At 31.4% G+C, this 15,476-nt stretch overlaps 1 protein-coding gene across 1 annotated transcript in view; it reads left to right on the top strand.

Annotated features, from left to right (window-relative positions):
* LOC132750113 (F-BAR domain only protein 2-like) overlaps positions 1–15,476 on the top strand; it is a 70,276-nt gene that overhangs the window by 20,722 nt on the left and 34,078 nt on the right. Inside the window, exons 11-15 of the mRNA XM_060740058.1 lie at positions 6,640–6,753; positions 8,288–8,305; positions 10,107–10,190; positions 13,841–13,910; positions 14,489–14,574. Of these exons, the coding sequence (XP_060596041.1) occupies positions 6,640–6,753; positions 8,288–8,305; positions 10,107–10,190; positions 13,841–13,910; positions 14,489–14,574 (372 nt within the window). The remainder of the gene's footprint in view (positions 1–6,639; positions 6,754–8,287; positions 8,306–10,106; positions 10,191–13,840; positions 13,911–14,488; positions 14,575–15,476) is intronic.

Here is a 15,476-nt window from a genome sequence, read left to right as displayed (position 1 = left end):
ATGGAACTGAAAGTAGAAATGTCAAATGCTTAACCTTGCCGAATTGTCCAAAACAATGATTTTGTAAAAATATTTGATTTTTAGAGAGTGTTGTTAGAACAGAAATAGATGATAAAATTTCTTTTAATTTTCACTATTTGATGGAAGTATGCAAGTTTTCTCTTATATGTGATATACAGTGAGTGATTCAGGATTTATCCCACTAATGAAGCCTAGTACTACATTAGTTCAGATGAACTACATGTTTTGTATAGATATATAAGTGTACTCATACTCATAATTGTGGTTTTGAAACTGTGCTTTACTTGTCATAAATTTCTACACAGCACCCCGTACCTGGGAATTCACAGGTACTTTCTTCATCATAAAAAAGTAGCAGTTGTCAACTTCTCACCCAGATAAATGTTCATCAGTTTTATTTATGATAAATTTATAATTAAGGCTGAAGTGAATAAAAGAAATTATCCTGACAGTGGTTCACTAAAGTATTAACTATACAAAAAGAGAATTTTGTTAAATAATTTCATTTTCGGTTTACTAAATGAGAATATTGGTTTCCTAGCAGTTTACAGGCAGATTATTCTTTTCGACCATCTTCTAGTGGGTGTCTACCAAATTTGTTCAAATAAAAGCCCCTGGTTTAAAATTGGCCTTGGCCCAGGAGCTTGTATACAGGTCCATCCTGGCCCTCTTGTTACTGATTAGGTATCTATCTATGTTACTTCATCAAATCGAGGAGACATTTGTTTTTTTAGGCAATGCAACAATCAATATTACAAATACTGCATGTATATACTAAGTAGAACAGCAATTTATATATTTGGAAGATTTGCAAGTTATTTAAAGTTTAATCAGAGAACATTTGAAAAAAGCAACACCTAGGGAAATCGATTTCGAAGAAAATCAGTACTTTTGAACAATATACTTGCAGACGATATGGAAAAGATAGGAAAATTCTATATCTACGATAAAATCACCTTGACATTGCTTTCATGTCCCAGATTATATTCAAAATGAAAAAGGTCCGTAAAACTGCCATGTATATGCCATAACCAATGGTAACTAGATCTGTTTTCTTGCAAGCAACGAAAAAAGAAAGATTTTCAGTTTGCGTTACACATGGTCATCATAAGTAGCGTGAAAGAAATCATTTGAAACAGAGAAATTATTCTTGAACAAGGATTTGGGTGAGAAGTTGACAATGGTATATGTTATTAAGTATATAAGATTTTCCCCTCTAAGTTTATTGTATATATTGCAGGTCTTCTTACATTTTCATTTAGATATGTTATATTATGTGAGCTGGCTGCTTTTAACTTAAGCATGCTTGTTTTTTTCACAATTATCTTTTAGTTTGAAGTCTTTATTTTAAGTTTATAAATTGACTTATTGCTTTAAAACAATTTGATGACAACCATGATAAATAGGGTAACATCTTTATAGAATATCTCGTTAACTATAATATCAAAACCTCAGTGTGCAAAAACTATAATATGATAATAACAAGGTTAGCTTTTAAAAAAGCTAGAAGCGACTCGCTTCGTAATTTTTTTCAAGGGGTGTGTTTAAATGTAAAAATGACAGTTCTGTTAGCTGAAGAGACTTCAGCGAACATCATAATAAAAGTGAAGTCAACACTGGCCCGGTGCCCGATGGCCAGTGTATATAAGTTCAGGCCAGTGTAAATTTAAGAAAATTTTGTTAATTATTTAGTAGAATAAATTCAAAACTCGAATTCGGGCCAGTAAATTCAAAATCTTAAACTCATTGACTGAAAGTGACATATAAAGTTCTCTCAGTTTAACCAAGATGAGTATGAGTATATATGAAGGTGCATGTAAACAGATTGAATGAAGAACCTATGTCTATGCACATTTACTATATGGCCTGTTGACCTTGACCATTAAATGTTAGATAGGTAGATTTCATAAAGATGTCTCTTTATACAAAATTAAGTTGTAATACATGTATGTTATTTAGTATTGGAATGAGAGGCACAAGTCCTAAAGTAAACACAAGTTGTCAATCAATTCAGCCAGAAAAGCCGGGATCCTATTAAAAAATATAGGGATCCGGAAATTGACCAGTCTAAGAAGATGTTTTTCAGATAAGCCGGGATCCTATTAAAACATATAGGGATCCCGGGAATTGACCAGTTCAAGAATATAGTTTTCAGAAAAGCCGGGATCGTATTAAAATGTAAATAGATCTCACGGATTGGCCAGTTCAAGTATATAGTTTTCAGAAAAGCTGGGATCGTTTTAAAACATATAGGTATCCCGGGATTTGACCAATTCAAGAAAATAGTCTTTGATTTTTCCAATTAATTAGGCATATAATTATAAGTATTGTGATTTCCGCATTTTAAGTTTGTTAATAAATAGCTCTAAATATATCTATATTATAAGTTAAATTAATTTAACGTTCATTATATACAATAAAAAAATTAACGTTTAATGGCCTTTCATTACGACAACAATCAACACAAATATAGTTCATTAGGTTTTTCCTCCATATCTTATACGATCCCGGATCCCGGGCGTTCCGGATCCCGGCCAGTAAATACATACACTAAATACCGGAAAGGATAAAATGACCGGAAAAAAGGAAAAATAAAAAATGCACAGAACCAGATGTACACTTATGTTAATTAACCAAACGAAAACTTACTGCAGAGAAAACAGGTGAAATCGCTAAATCAGAAGTCAGTGTAAATATGATTTATTGAAAAGAATTCATAAAGACAAACATTTTAATCATCATTATATCTTTGCGCTCAAAACAATACTTGCTGATTTTTAAAAATGGCGTGAAAATTGAAGGTTTTTTGACGCTATGTAAGATTAAATTTGATTGGCTAAATAATTTTGGATCCTAGCCCTGATAAATAAATTTTGTAGAAAGCTGGATGCCAAGCTTCGATTAAATTTTTGGATAGCTTCAGAGTTTTAGGTTGTTTCTCAGTAAAATCCTACCGTAATACCGGCTCGCCGTGGCGAGCCGGCACAAGGCAGGTTAAGTACAGTTAAGTGGAGATACAAATAATTACATCAGTAGATAATGAATGCTAGCAACAACAAATAATTTGCCTCCTCCATCTGTATAAAGACTGTCAGTCCACCCTGCTTGTCTGTACAGCCTTGCCAGATTAGAACTTAAAACCACTTGCCCCTCACCTCTGTTGGTTAGAATCCCGATAGGGATTTTGAATTCTTTCATGTGAGGAAGCTATCCAGCTAGCTTACTTAACGTCAGTGGTTCTACTCAGGTACCCATTCATGCCTGAAATAATGCACAGAAGGGCACCTGAGGTCTTCCTCCACCAGTAAATCTGTAACGTGGCCATATGACCTATACTGTGTCAGTGTGACATAAAACCCAATAAAACAAACAAATTGCCAGATTAGATTGCTAGCTGACAAAGTTTCTTTGTCATTGAAATACCTAAAAGTAATAGACAGTTCTAAAGTTAAAGCTCATTGTACAAATTTAGCATGTTATGGTATATTGCTTTGGCTCTGGTATTTGCTTGAAAAGTTTTGCTTTTTAAGGGGGATAAGGAAATTTGATGATTGTTCCTTTTCCACATCTAACTGTATAACTCTGTATTGCATTTTTGAAATCTCATGTTTCTGTCAGGGGTGTTGCCAACAGCTTAGCTTTAGAACACCATATTACCAGAAATGTTAAAAATTTGTTTAGATTTGCTTATCGTAAAATTTTCATATTACCAAAAAGATTTAATTAATATACATATTCATGTCCATGTTTCTAAAAGATGGTCTTTTTAGATTAATTTTATAAAAGCTTCAAATTTTAATGTATGCAGTTGAGCATTTTTATAAGTTACAACTTTTCATTCACAGATGGTTTTAAGTTTTGACTTTTCAGTTGCAAATCAGATGAAAATAGAAACACACTTGTTTACATAGAAACAATTCTATTTTCTATTTTTTTGGTTATATGGTAATTAATTTATTACTATTTTGATAAGAAAATTAATGTATGTTTGAATAATTTGAATTAGGGTAAGTTTGTTGCGTTATTTATTTATTTTTTTGCTTTGATTTGAATCACTTGTTTTATGCAGCTGCATGATTCATCTTTTCTAATTTTGAACAGCCGTGTATAAAGGTGCCCCAATTGTAGATCCAGGTAACACAATAACCACCTAACAGACAGTTTGTGATGTTTCTTCATGTGTGCTAGCACTGTATTCCCCCCCATCCCCATAAATGTTTTTGTCTTCCATGTGTCTCTGTCATTAGATATTTCACCTTTCTTTGGAAAATTTGTAACTTATACTTAAGTTAAGAAAAAAATTGGACCATTACATTACCATTGATGTATTTTGATATTTAGATCCCATTAGCTTAAAGAAGACTTTAAGTATCTCCCAAAAGTCAAGTTAGGCCAAGGCCAAGTGATAGGTTAAGATTTAACCTTACATACAATAGTATTCAACATCTTGTAAAAGTTCAAAGTCACAAAATGGGATTTTATTTTAACATAAGTTGATTGCAACGTAAGGACCATAAATTGTTTTTGTTTCCATATACATGATAGAATTCAATGCATTGTTACAAATATGTACAATTATAGTAATGTCAAATCATTTTGATTCTGTAAACTGTTATGTGTTCACCATTCTTATAGTAAGGGTGTTGTTTTTAAGAACCATTTTGTTTGCACTGAATATATCCTTGTTGAGATTTTGATTTGTCTGTGCCACTAATATTTGGGATCCAGTCCAAGCCTGAAAGGACTCTGTATATTGACTGTGTTTGTTGATTATTTTGACATTAAAATACCTTGCACTCACAATGGATCATTCCAAACACAAAGCTTGAATAATGTAAATGTATCATGTAGATCAGGGTTGTAGCAGACAGGACAATATTTTAACAACCAACCTTCTCTAGTAATGTAGTATGTTATGTTATACTGTTTCACAAAATGTTCATTGCACACCTTTTGTTGTCAGTCATATAATTTCTTCATTAAGCAGAAAATATTATTTATAAAACAAGAGCTTTGTCATAAGTACGCTAATTTGTTCTCTTCCTATATCATCCTATATTAATTACTAGCGGCCATTTTGTCTTGCTTATGCTTCAAGTACAGAGCCAGGTCAGTCGGCACACAGTCATGTCCTCTCTGACGAGGCTTTTTATTGTCACTTGGGTTATTATTGAAACTATCTAAAGCAGTGTATGTCCATTTGACAAATATTGCAGGGTAAATAATGAAATAACTCAATAATGACATATCATTAGAATTCCCTTGAATTAAATGAAGTAATTTCTAAAGTTTGTTGGACATTTAAGATATGTAGATTTTTGGCGTTGAGTTAACAATGAATGTAATTACAGTTATAAAATTATGTTCTCATTATTTTCTTAGATTGTATCAAAGATATTTATAATTTGTGACTCGTTCCCACGTTGATGTTGTTTGTTTTGCATGTGTCACTTAACAATTGATTTATAATTTAATTGTTTTGTTTGACAATTAGTTGGTATATATATACATTGTATGTTAAAATTTTAAAATTGTTTTCCCTACAGTTGTAGTATTTAACTTAAATATTGTTTGAAATATATGGTTTAAACATTTTGTTATTATACTTTGTTGGTTGCTGTGATTTTTGTGTAGCCTGTTACAGAGTAGCGGCAACATAATAATTATTATATGGATCAATTTTCTGTATCATCTGTGTGTCTGTCTGTGCATTAAAAAATTTTGTCACAAAACTTGTCTGGACTACTCCTCAAAAACTACTGGTGCAATTTCATTTGAACTTTACAGAAATGATCAGTAACAAGTCTAGTTGTTCATATTGTCAGCATTTTCCAGTTCTTTTGGTGATGTATGACTCTTTAAAAAAACAAGCTTTTTGGCCAGTTAATGATTTTGTGTCTCATGCTACACAGTAGCTACAACACGCTACAAAGTAAAAATCCTTCCAAAAGAAATAAACGTGAAGCATACAAAGGTGTAGCTGTAATCTATATTTGCATACAACATACAAGATGTATCAAGGTTTAGTTGATGCCGATTTTGATATCTGTAGTAGATCTGTAGAGCAAATTAAGATGATTTGAACATGTGTTTAAACATATTTCTTTTGTCTGTCCCCAAATAGCACTTGGTAACATGTTAAAATCTTACCTTGCACTATATATATGATGTATTAGGTGACTTTGTTGTTTCACTAATTTGACAATTAATTTTGTGGATAGCAAACAAATTTCGCCAAAAAATATGTCATCAGTTTCTGAAAATATTATTTGAAGTGTTACAGTTACGAAGAACATATTAAATAATTGTTGCTCTCCATTGAATACCATCTAATTTAGATAATGACATAGATAAACTGTAAACATTTAAAGGTAGATCTCAAATTGTATCATCATCAGTGTTTAAAAAAGATTGTTTTCATATAAAGATATTGAGGCGTTTGCAAAAATGTTACCTGTGTTTTGTCTTTGGATATTATATTTGTATGATATATACCAAGACTGTTTGCGACCTTGCATGATGGACATTCAAGTGTCTAAGTACCTGAATTAGTAACAATATCTATAGACTTATTCAAAACAGCAGCATAAAATATAACATGTCTGTTATGTGTTTCAGGACCTTTAGAGTTTGTTGAGCCGGATTTATCAAGTTTACCATCGGCGAGACCGATGTCGCCAGATGCCGGTAGTACTGAGAAACGAGACAGCATCAGTGATAGAAGTAAAGCAGGTTTGTGTAGAATACACATAGTTTATCGTTTAAATGCTTATGTACAACTCTAAAATCATTCATTTGATAGTTTTTCAAGAAATTAAAAAACCCTCTTTGCCATATCAAACAAATTATTACAACTTCTATTTCAAAAATTTTTTGTTCAGTTATATTTTACAGTTGTTATTATCCATGATCTAATTTTATATTGAAATTTCACGTTCACGAAAGTTGTCAGATTTGAGTAAATTTGTAATTCTTGTAATATATACATAGTGTATAGATATTTATGAAAGTTTTACTAAAGACTCAGAAAATGTGATGATTTTGGAGTTGAAACCTTTTTTTTTTTTTTTTTCTAAATATATATTAAAAATCACTCTAACTTTTGTTAAATTGCAGTTGTTTGCATTCTGATATTTTTCCAAAATCGTTAGTTTGTCATATTAATAAAGTTCTACACTGGTTTGCCACATTAAGTCTTAGTATAGGACAAATAGTTTGATTAAAATAAGAGCTTTGCCCAGTTTAATCTAGAAAAGAGTGGCAGTTTAGTGGAGGGGAAAGAGCAGCTTTTTTGTGGTGTAGGCACTAACAAATATAATCAAATTGGATAGGGCTTGTTTGTTTGGTTAAAAGAAATTGTTACAAACTTTAAAAGATATATATTTATTTTGCTTTGGTAATTACTTTATAAGAGTAGTTGAATATTTAATGAAATAAGTTGACAAAGCTATTTAATGTAAATGATATATTGATTTTACCTCTAACCTGTTGGAATTGAAAGTGATAAAGCTTTGTCACCAGTATAGAGCCAGGCCAAACTGCACAAATACGCAGTCTGACCAGGCTCTATACTGTTGGCTGGCAAACTGTTCATTTCGTCTCAATATCCTTGAAATTGATCATGTACACTGTACAGTTATAAATAATGGAAGCTTGTCAAGTCCTTTTCAGAAATTGTGCAGATAAAGTTTTAAAGAAACGCCACTGAGGTCCAAAAGCTTAAAAACTTAAAATTTGAATTTCTTATCCGGCTGGGGCACATAAAACAGAAAAACATGCAAAAGATGATAAAGACATGCACTCTAAAATAAATCGAAAATCATATGTTTATGCTATTGTTATCCTGATTCGAGTGAAAAGGATTGCAATGATTTTCAATTTTAAGTCAATTTTTCCCAGTAATTATAGTTATTCTGAAAAAAATGTGGCGAGTGAATGATCTGAAATTTTACACACAAGTTATTTTTCTTTACCTACATCAATGGAACATTAATCTGGAAAAAGTATTTGCTTAGTGGAGTCCCTTTAAGAACACTTCACCTCTATGAACACTAGAGGCCAACAGTGATAAATTCAGCTTGCACAATCGTAAAGTCCAGACCCGGCTATAATATAAGAGGCAATCAAAATCAAAGCACATCAATGTCCTATAAATTTAAGTTTCTAGTCCAAATTTAATCTTATTGCATTACAATAATTAATGAAAATTAAAAAAGCCATATTTGTATGTGATAGGTTATGTGAAATTTGTTACAATATTTTACAGATTCAGCCATATTTACGGGTATGATATATTAAATTTTTGCTTCAACTTATCCCTATATATCTATACATATCTTCTACATGATCTTTACAATAGATACAAGAAATTAACTTGCATCTTAACTTATTTAAACAAAAAGTTTCAGACAAATGATGTTAAAAGACAGTTATTTTTGGCTTTATTATTGAAGATTATTTAAAAAAAACAAAGTGTGTTGATTTTTTTTTTTTTTTTTGTATTTATACAAATAAAGTGCAAGTATTTTTCATCTTGCTTGCGAAGAAATTATTTGTATATTGTAAAATGGCATAATAAAGGATTCATACTACAAAATTTATTAAATTTAAGTTTGGCATCGTTTTCGGTTTTCTGCCTTAATTTACTTAAAAGTGGAAATATATATATTTTATGTTAAATGTTTACATTTATCATCAGATGCAATACGTAAGTCGCCAACCCTCAAAACTCTCCTTCTGTGTTTTAACCATCTTGCAGCTTTGGTATTTTCTAAGCAAAAAAAGAAAATAATAAACAAATAAAACAAACAAAAACCCTTTCAATGTTGTAGTTCTTCCCACAATGATTTTAACAAATTGGTGGTTCAGTATTTCGTGCTTTCTTGTAACGTCTTGGCAAATATTCAACTCTTGTCTAAGAATAACAAGGTCATTTACATGCAGGAAATTTTATGGCTTTTGTAAAAATCTTTAAGTCTTTGCACATTTAAGGTATTAGAAATATTAACTTGAATCAGTCAGGTTTGTAAATGACGAAATTTCTCAACTGCATTGACAAGAGTGTTTTTTATGCTAGAAGAACAACTGTTTTGAACCCCCAAGTTGAGCTCAGGCTCCACAGCTAAATATTTGAGGGGGGGAAAAATAAAAAAATATTATGCACATTGCTTATGGTTAAAATTTTATGCACTATAGTATGGTCAAAGTTGTACCAATTCCGATGCAATAAAGTAAGGTTAATCAGTTATCATTTCATGGGAAGAAATTGAAAATGTTGAGCACTTGCTGACGTAAGTTTTGAAAGTAAAAGCAGTGCGGGGGTAGAGATATGGTTAGAGATGGGGCTCTTCGTATTTAGGAATGTGCATTGCTTATAGTTAGTCATATTAATCTGTTGAATTCCAACAACAATGTTACCAAATGTTTGTCTTAACATAAAAGTATATAAAGAGTTATATGCCCTTGATTTAGAATCCTATGTGAGCTTTTTGGATGTTGTTGAAAAGGGTGATAGAAAGGTGCAGGGAGATGTGTGTAGAAAAATGTGTAAATAGAACTAACTACTAGGGCATGTGAATAAACTGGTCTTGCAAAGTTTGGTCAAAGTTTTGTAATTTTCAAGTTAAGAACATTATTAGATAAAAGAGAGAAAAATTATATTCTGATATATCATTTTCAAGGCTTTTTGTCACTTTTCAATAATATTGATTCTGTCTGCAAGGCTTTTGGAAAAAAAATATCCACTATATGCAGTCTTTTTCATGCGTAAATTCCTGAAAATAAAAAGGATTCCTTTCAAAGTTATAACAGTAATTGGTATTTCCCAGTATATGCATGTAATTGTAATAAAATTTTACCCTCAGTCCTGTATATTATAAAGTAAGGACCTTCCCTTCCTTCAATATTTCTACACTTTAGCACAGATTGTTGTATGAATTATTATTGGCAAAACCAGTTCAAAAATATTTAATTTTTCTCAACGTGTAATACTGTATACACAAATTACCTTTTATATGTAGCTTAGAATCAACATATTTTTCCTGTGTAAATGTTTTACAATAGCGGGCATGGTGATTTCTTTCTAGACTCAAGTGGTAGTGCAAGTCCCGTACCATCCGACCAGCCGGGACCTCTGAGCCGCAGCGTCAAACTACGGGTCTCCCGAACATGTAATTTCTCACACCGTCACATCTGAATCTGGCAAATTCTTTGTTGTGTTTTATTGAACATAATAAATGCATGTTTACTCTTACACATTAGATGTTTCTAAAACACTAATTTTGATTAATTTGAAACTTTTTGGTACAAAAAGACTAAGCTCATTGTCTGCACTGTTAGCTGTCAAGTCAGGACATACTTTAAAATTTTCCTTAAAATGCTGAATTGTCTTGTCAAGATTGAAATATGGATAAGACCATATAAGAAATTAAGGAAGATAAGGTTTAATTATAGTGCAGTGCCCTCCCTTCAATCCATATAATCAACTAAGCTTTCTTTGCTACTTTTTGTACAATTCTTGAAAGAGAAAAGATAATGTATTTTTCCTTGACAATTTTTGAAGCAAACTTTCATTACATTGACAATTTTTAAGCAAACTAAAAGAAAATATGCATATATTTGTGTTCAATAAAAACTGTATCTAGAATCTATGGGCTAAAAGTTATGTGCTTTTCTATAGTTCTACTGGTGAATGGCTGATTAATTAATATACACTGTAATACAGAATGCATGCAAGTCTTAGATATGAGTTTACTATGGTAGAAATACATCTTTTTTTTTACTTTCATTTAGCACATCTGTATTTTATTCAGTTTCATTATTTCTGTTTTATGTGTGTATAGAATGATGCCCTCTAGCTGCACTGTAGAATATATACTCTTGATTTTTGTATTTGTAATCAGGCTTACTTGAATCTGTTATTATATAAAGTATGATTCAGATTCTTTCATAAGACAATTAAGTTGACATCTTGTCAGTTGTCAGGCTATTTAAAGCCTGTTTATAGTGTATGAAAATTGAAGTAAGTCGGAGCAACTATCACAATAGATAAGAAAAAAATAGATATAAGAAGATTGGAATAAACTAAGTCCATTTGTCTGGTCTCGGCTTTAGAGATAATATTTATTTAATTGGTAAGAAGCCAGAAAAATGTGATAGAAACACCTTAGCATTCTATCATATATTCATATAGTATAAACTTTTACTCTTTCATTAGACAAAATAGCATTTTTAGGTAAAGTCTAATAATTTACATATGTTACTAGTGTGGGTGGCGGGTCTGTAAATTGATCTCTGGATATTAAAAGGGGAGGGATTGGCCTAGTTTTCATGTTATCTGCCTCTCAAACCAGTGAATTTGGGTTCAAGCCCTTCTTGGGTAACAGTTCCCTTATATTATACCAGTCCTGTACTGGTTTGGTCTGAAAATGATAAGTAAAAAAAATGCAAGAATTTTTTTTGCTCAGTCAAGATTTAATAAATGTATTTAAATTAAAAGAATCCATGGAAGTAGCTTACATAAGTCGTTGTGTAAATTTAAAATATGACAATGGCTAGACTTGTTTGTTACTAATGATTCAAGGAGATGTTATGAGAAGTTTGTATTGGAAGATTTTTAAACTTCCTGTATTTGGTAATAATGATTGATGTACCCGTTGTCACAGTCTAACCAGACACATCTGATATAAAAAATTTCTGAAACTTGCATTGGTAAGGTCAAAAGGTAAAGTTTGTTTAGAGAAATTCAGTAGGGTACAGGTCATAACTCCTGACCAACACCCCACCCCATAGTCCTTTGTGACTGACATTTTAAACCTTCCTAAGAATAATAAATACCATAGAAGCAGATTAATTAGCACTTAATAGGCACTACCATACTCCAAGGTGGTTGTAGTGTATTGAAAACAATTTGATGTTTTGATTTTAATGCCGGTATTGACAGTTAATTAACATGATAGGTAGGACAAGGGAAGGAAAACAGACTTATCTAATTAAAGATTTTAATTAAAGTCTATACTTATTGAAGAGGATGAGATTTCAATGTCACTCATCTGTCCACATGGCTTAGTTTTATATATGGACATACTGTTAAAATTGATTTAAATGAATAAATGAAGTTGGGAAATTTACATATATAAGCATGTCAGGTGAGAATTTCAAGATTTTCATTGAGCATGTATACATTCTACATTTTATGTCCACATGAGCCTGAAAATAACTTAGTATTAAAAGAGCGAAATAGGAAATGATCCTGAAATTCATGTAAATAATAATGATAGAAAAATATTTATAGTCTACTCGGAAAACAAATTAATCTGAACAATTCAGCTGTAGTTAAGTTTATATCTATGAACAGTACAAACAGTAATGTTAGTCCAAGGCAACCTACCAGGGTGCACATACATGTAGTGTGTTTCCAGACTCGGCTATATGTTCAGCAATTTTAACTTTTTTAATATTGAAACTTTTGTAGAATAACAATGGAGCAAGAGCAAGTTGGTCTTTCATGCTAAATAGCTTGAAGGTTAAGAATATGAATATGACAGTACAATCAAATATGTATGAAACTGTTCTAGAAGTCTACAGTTAAGTTGGAATATTAAAAAAAGCAGATTTGATACAAGAAAGTCTAGTAAATATATTATTTAAGTATACATCATAGTGATACATGTGTAATTTATGTCAATATACAGCTTACAAATACATTGTATAAACAGATGTGACTGTGTGAATTTGCAAATTAAAAATCCCAATTTCCCTCCTTTCTGTTAAGGGTGTTTTCATTTATATTTTGTATATGTTTATATTATGTTGCTGTTGTTTGAGCACTAAATTTGCAGATTTTTTATCGTGAATGCTAGAAAGATATGAGATTAAATCATTTGAGCCATAAAATGTCACTGAATGAAATCCAATGTGCTCAGGTGTGCACAAGCAATCATACAAGATTCTGTTCTGTTACCTGAGTAGTTAAGCATTTTGAGATTAAAATCTGTAAAATGTAAATTGGACTGCTCAAGAATCAAACCTGGACTATCTTATTATGCAAAAAGCCAGATAAAAGGTGTATCTGAATTTTATTATTCAAAAGATTTGCCCACAATTGAATCGGAAGCAACAGTATAGATCCTTATCCTATTGCACAGCCAGCTCTGTACTGAAGGTTAAGGTTAAAAGCCAAAAGTTTTAACAAAGTTCTTCTGACATATCTTATTTATTACTTCCTAATTTTCATCACAGTCGTCTGCTATTTCAGACCTTGTTTTGCAGCATTTCATGAACAATTATGGCTCATTTGATGCAGATTTAACATATGTTAACTTGTTTGTTTGTGTTTTTGTTTACTGCCTATTAATGTTTTAACATTTGGCTTTGCTAACTTGCAATGTATATCTTTAGTTTTTATGAAATATTGCAGCGTCTTTCTTTTGTTGTTGAAATTGATTGCTTTGTTTAATTTTGAAATTAAAGCTTTTTCAAATTAAATGTATGAAATGAATTTTGTTTAATGTTATCATATTGTGTAAAATGACTTGTGATTATTTAATTGAGATGTATAATTGTTAAAATTTTAATATAATTATTCTTAATTCAAACAGTATGTTAAAATTATACACATTCTGAAACTTAATGAAATTATTTACATTTGAAGAGAGAAAAAAAACAGAGAAATTTATGAAGCTCATAAGTTGTAAACAATAAACATTTTTGAAGCACATTAATTTTGTAATATTTTTGTATCATTATGTTTTATTATGTTATTTGCAATGTTTTTACATAGAGGTGAATAAGCCTGACATTTGTGATACTGTTCTTTTAGGGTTTTTAAAGAAGAGAAAAGAAAAGAAGAAGAAGAAAAAAGACAAAGATGATAAAGATTCTGAATCAGTGTAAGTATTTTTCCAAATATAAGCTCCATCTCTTAGGTGGAAAATTGGGTGGGTAGGGGGCAATGGGGGATTTAAAAATTGCTACTGTTGGTGCATCTATGTCATGAAAAGGTCAGTTGACCAATCGAAATGAGTGCCAATAGTCTGATAAGGTGAAAGGGCCATTTTAAACATGTTTGTATTTAGATGAGGCAAGAGTTAATTATATAACGAAAGATATTATAATGTAGGGAACGTTAGGACATTTCAACTTAATATAGCATTCATGTCAAACAAGCATTTGCTGACACTCTGGCTCTTTGTTACTCGCTTAGAAGTTTAGTTTAATTACGTTTTCTTACAACCATTTGGAAATGGAGTCAATGATATGCCAAATTCATGCAGAATTAATAAATTTAGAAAAGTGGTTTTGATGTGTTTTTGAAATAAAGTTTTACTGTATTTATAAAGAGTGGTTTTAAAACATTAATTGTATGAATTTTTTTTTTATCTAAATGGTTTTAATGTGTTTATGAAATAAGGATTAACTGGATTAATGTGAAATAGAATCATATTTGATGCTATGACTATGTTTTCAGTGATACACAAGAAAGTGGTGAAGCATCACAAAATGCTCCAGAAGTTGACGAGGAAGGTTTCAGTATACGACCAACAAGTGCAGATAATATCCTTTCTAATAAACCTAATAAACATGCATTTGAGCCGCGACATGACAAAACCAACATAATGGGTTTGCAACCAGCATGGATGCAGACCAGCCTGCGCATCCGCGCAGTCTGATCAGGATCCATGCTGTTCGCTATCAGTTTCTCTACTTGTAATAGAGTTGGTAAGCCAACAGCATGGATCCTGATCAGACTGCACGGATGCCCAGGTTGGTCTGGATCCATGCTGGTCGCAAACACACTATTTTGGTTTTGTCGTGACGCGGTTCATTTTAATATTGACCAAGCTTGTAACTGTATATAGTGACTTTGAAACCAAATTATTATTTATTACCTTGGCTGAATTTTTTTAATGAACTTATTCGACTTTGATTTCAGAAAAATTTATTGAAAGTTTTTTTTTTTTAATGGCGGCTAGTTTTCAATGGATTTAAGTAGCGTCTTGTGCCTGAATATATTACTCTTTAAGATTGGAGAATAAACACAGTAAAATTGTATTCAGATGTATATATCTGTAAGTGGCTTACACCTGTGTCATATTTTAGTATGAGTACCCACTGTAGGTACAACACATAATTTATGAACAAATTTGTTTGGAGCAAAAAATTAAGGCATTATCTTTCTGTCACATAGCCATTAAAAACAGCTGAATTGTATTTTCCCATTCATCATCATGAAATTATTGACTTGTGAGCCGTTGAATATGAAGAGATATTGACAATTATTGACCAAGACAATATGAGCCGCATCACGACAAAACCAACGTAGTGCGTTTGCGACCAGCATGGATCCAGACCAGTCTGCGCATCCGTGCAGTCTGATCAGGATCCATGCTGTTTGCTTACAAACCCTATTACAAGTAGAGAAACTGATAGTGAACAGCATGGATCCTGATCAGACT

This window comes from Ruditapes philippinarum, unplaced genomic scaffold, assembly GCF_026571515.1.
Source record: "Ruditapes philippinarum isolate M1 unplaced genomic scaffold, ASM2657151v2 ctg4219_1_1_1_1, whole genome shotgun sequence".
Taxonomy (NCBI): domain Eukaryota; kingdom Metazoa; phylum Mollusca; class Bivalvia; order Venerida; family Veneridae; genus Ruditapes; species Ruditapes philippinarum.
The sequence above is the reverse complement of the archived record's forward strand: the minus strand, read 5'-3'. Positions and strand labels throughout refer to the sequence as shown.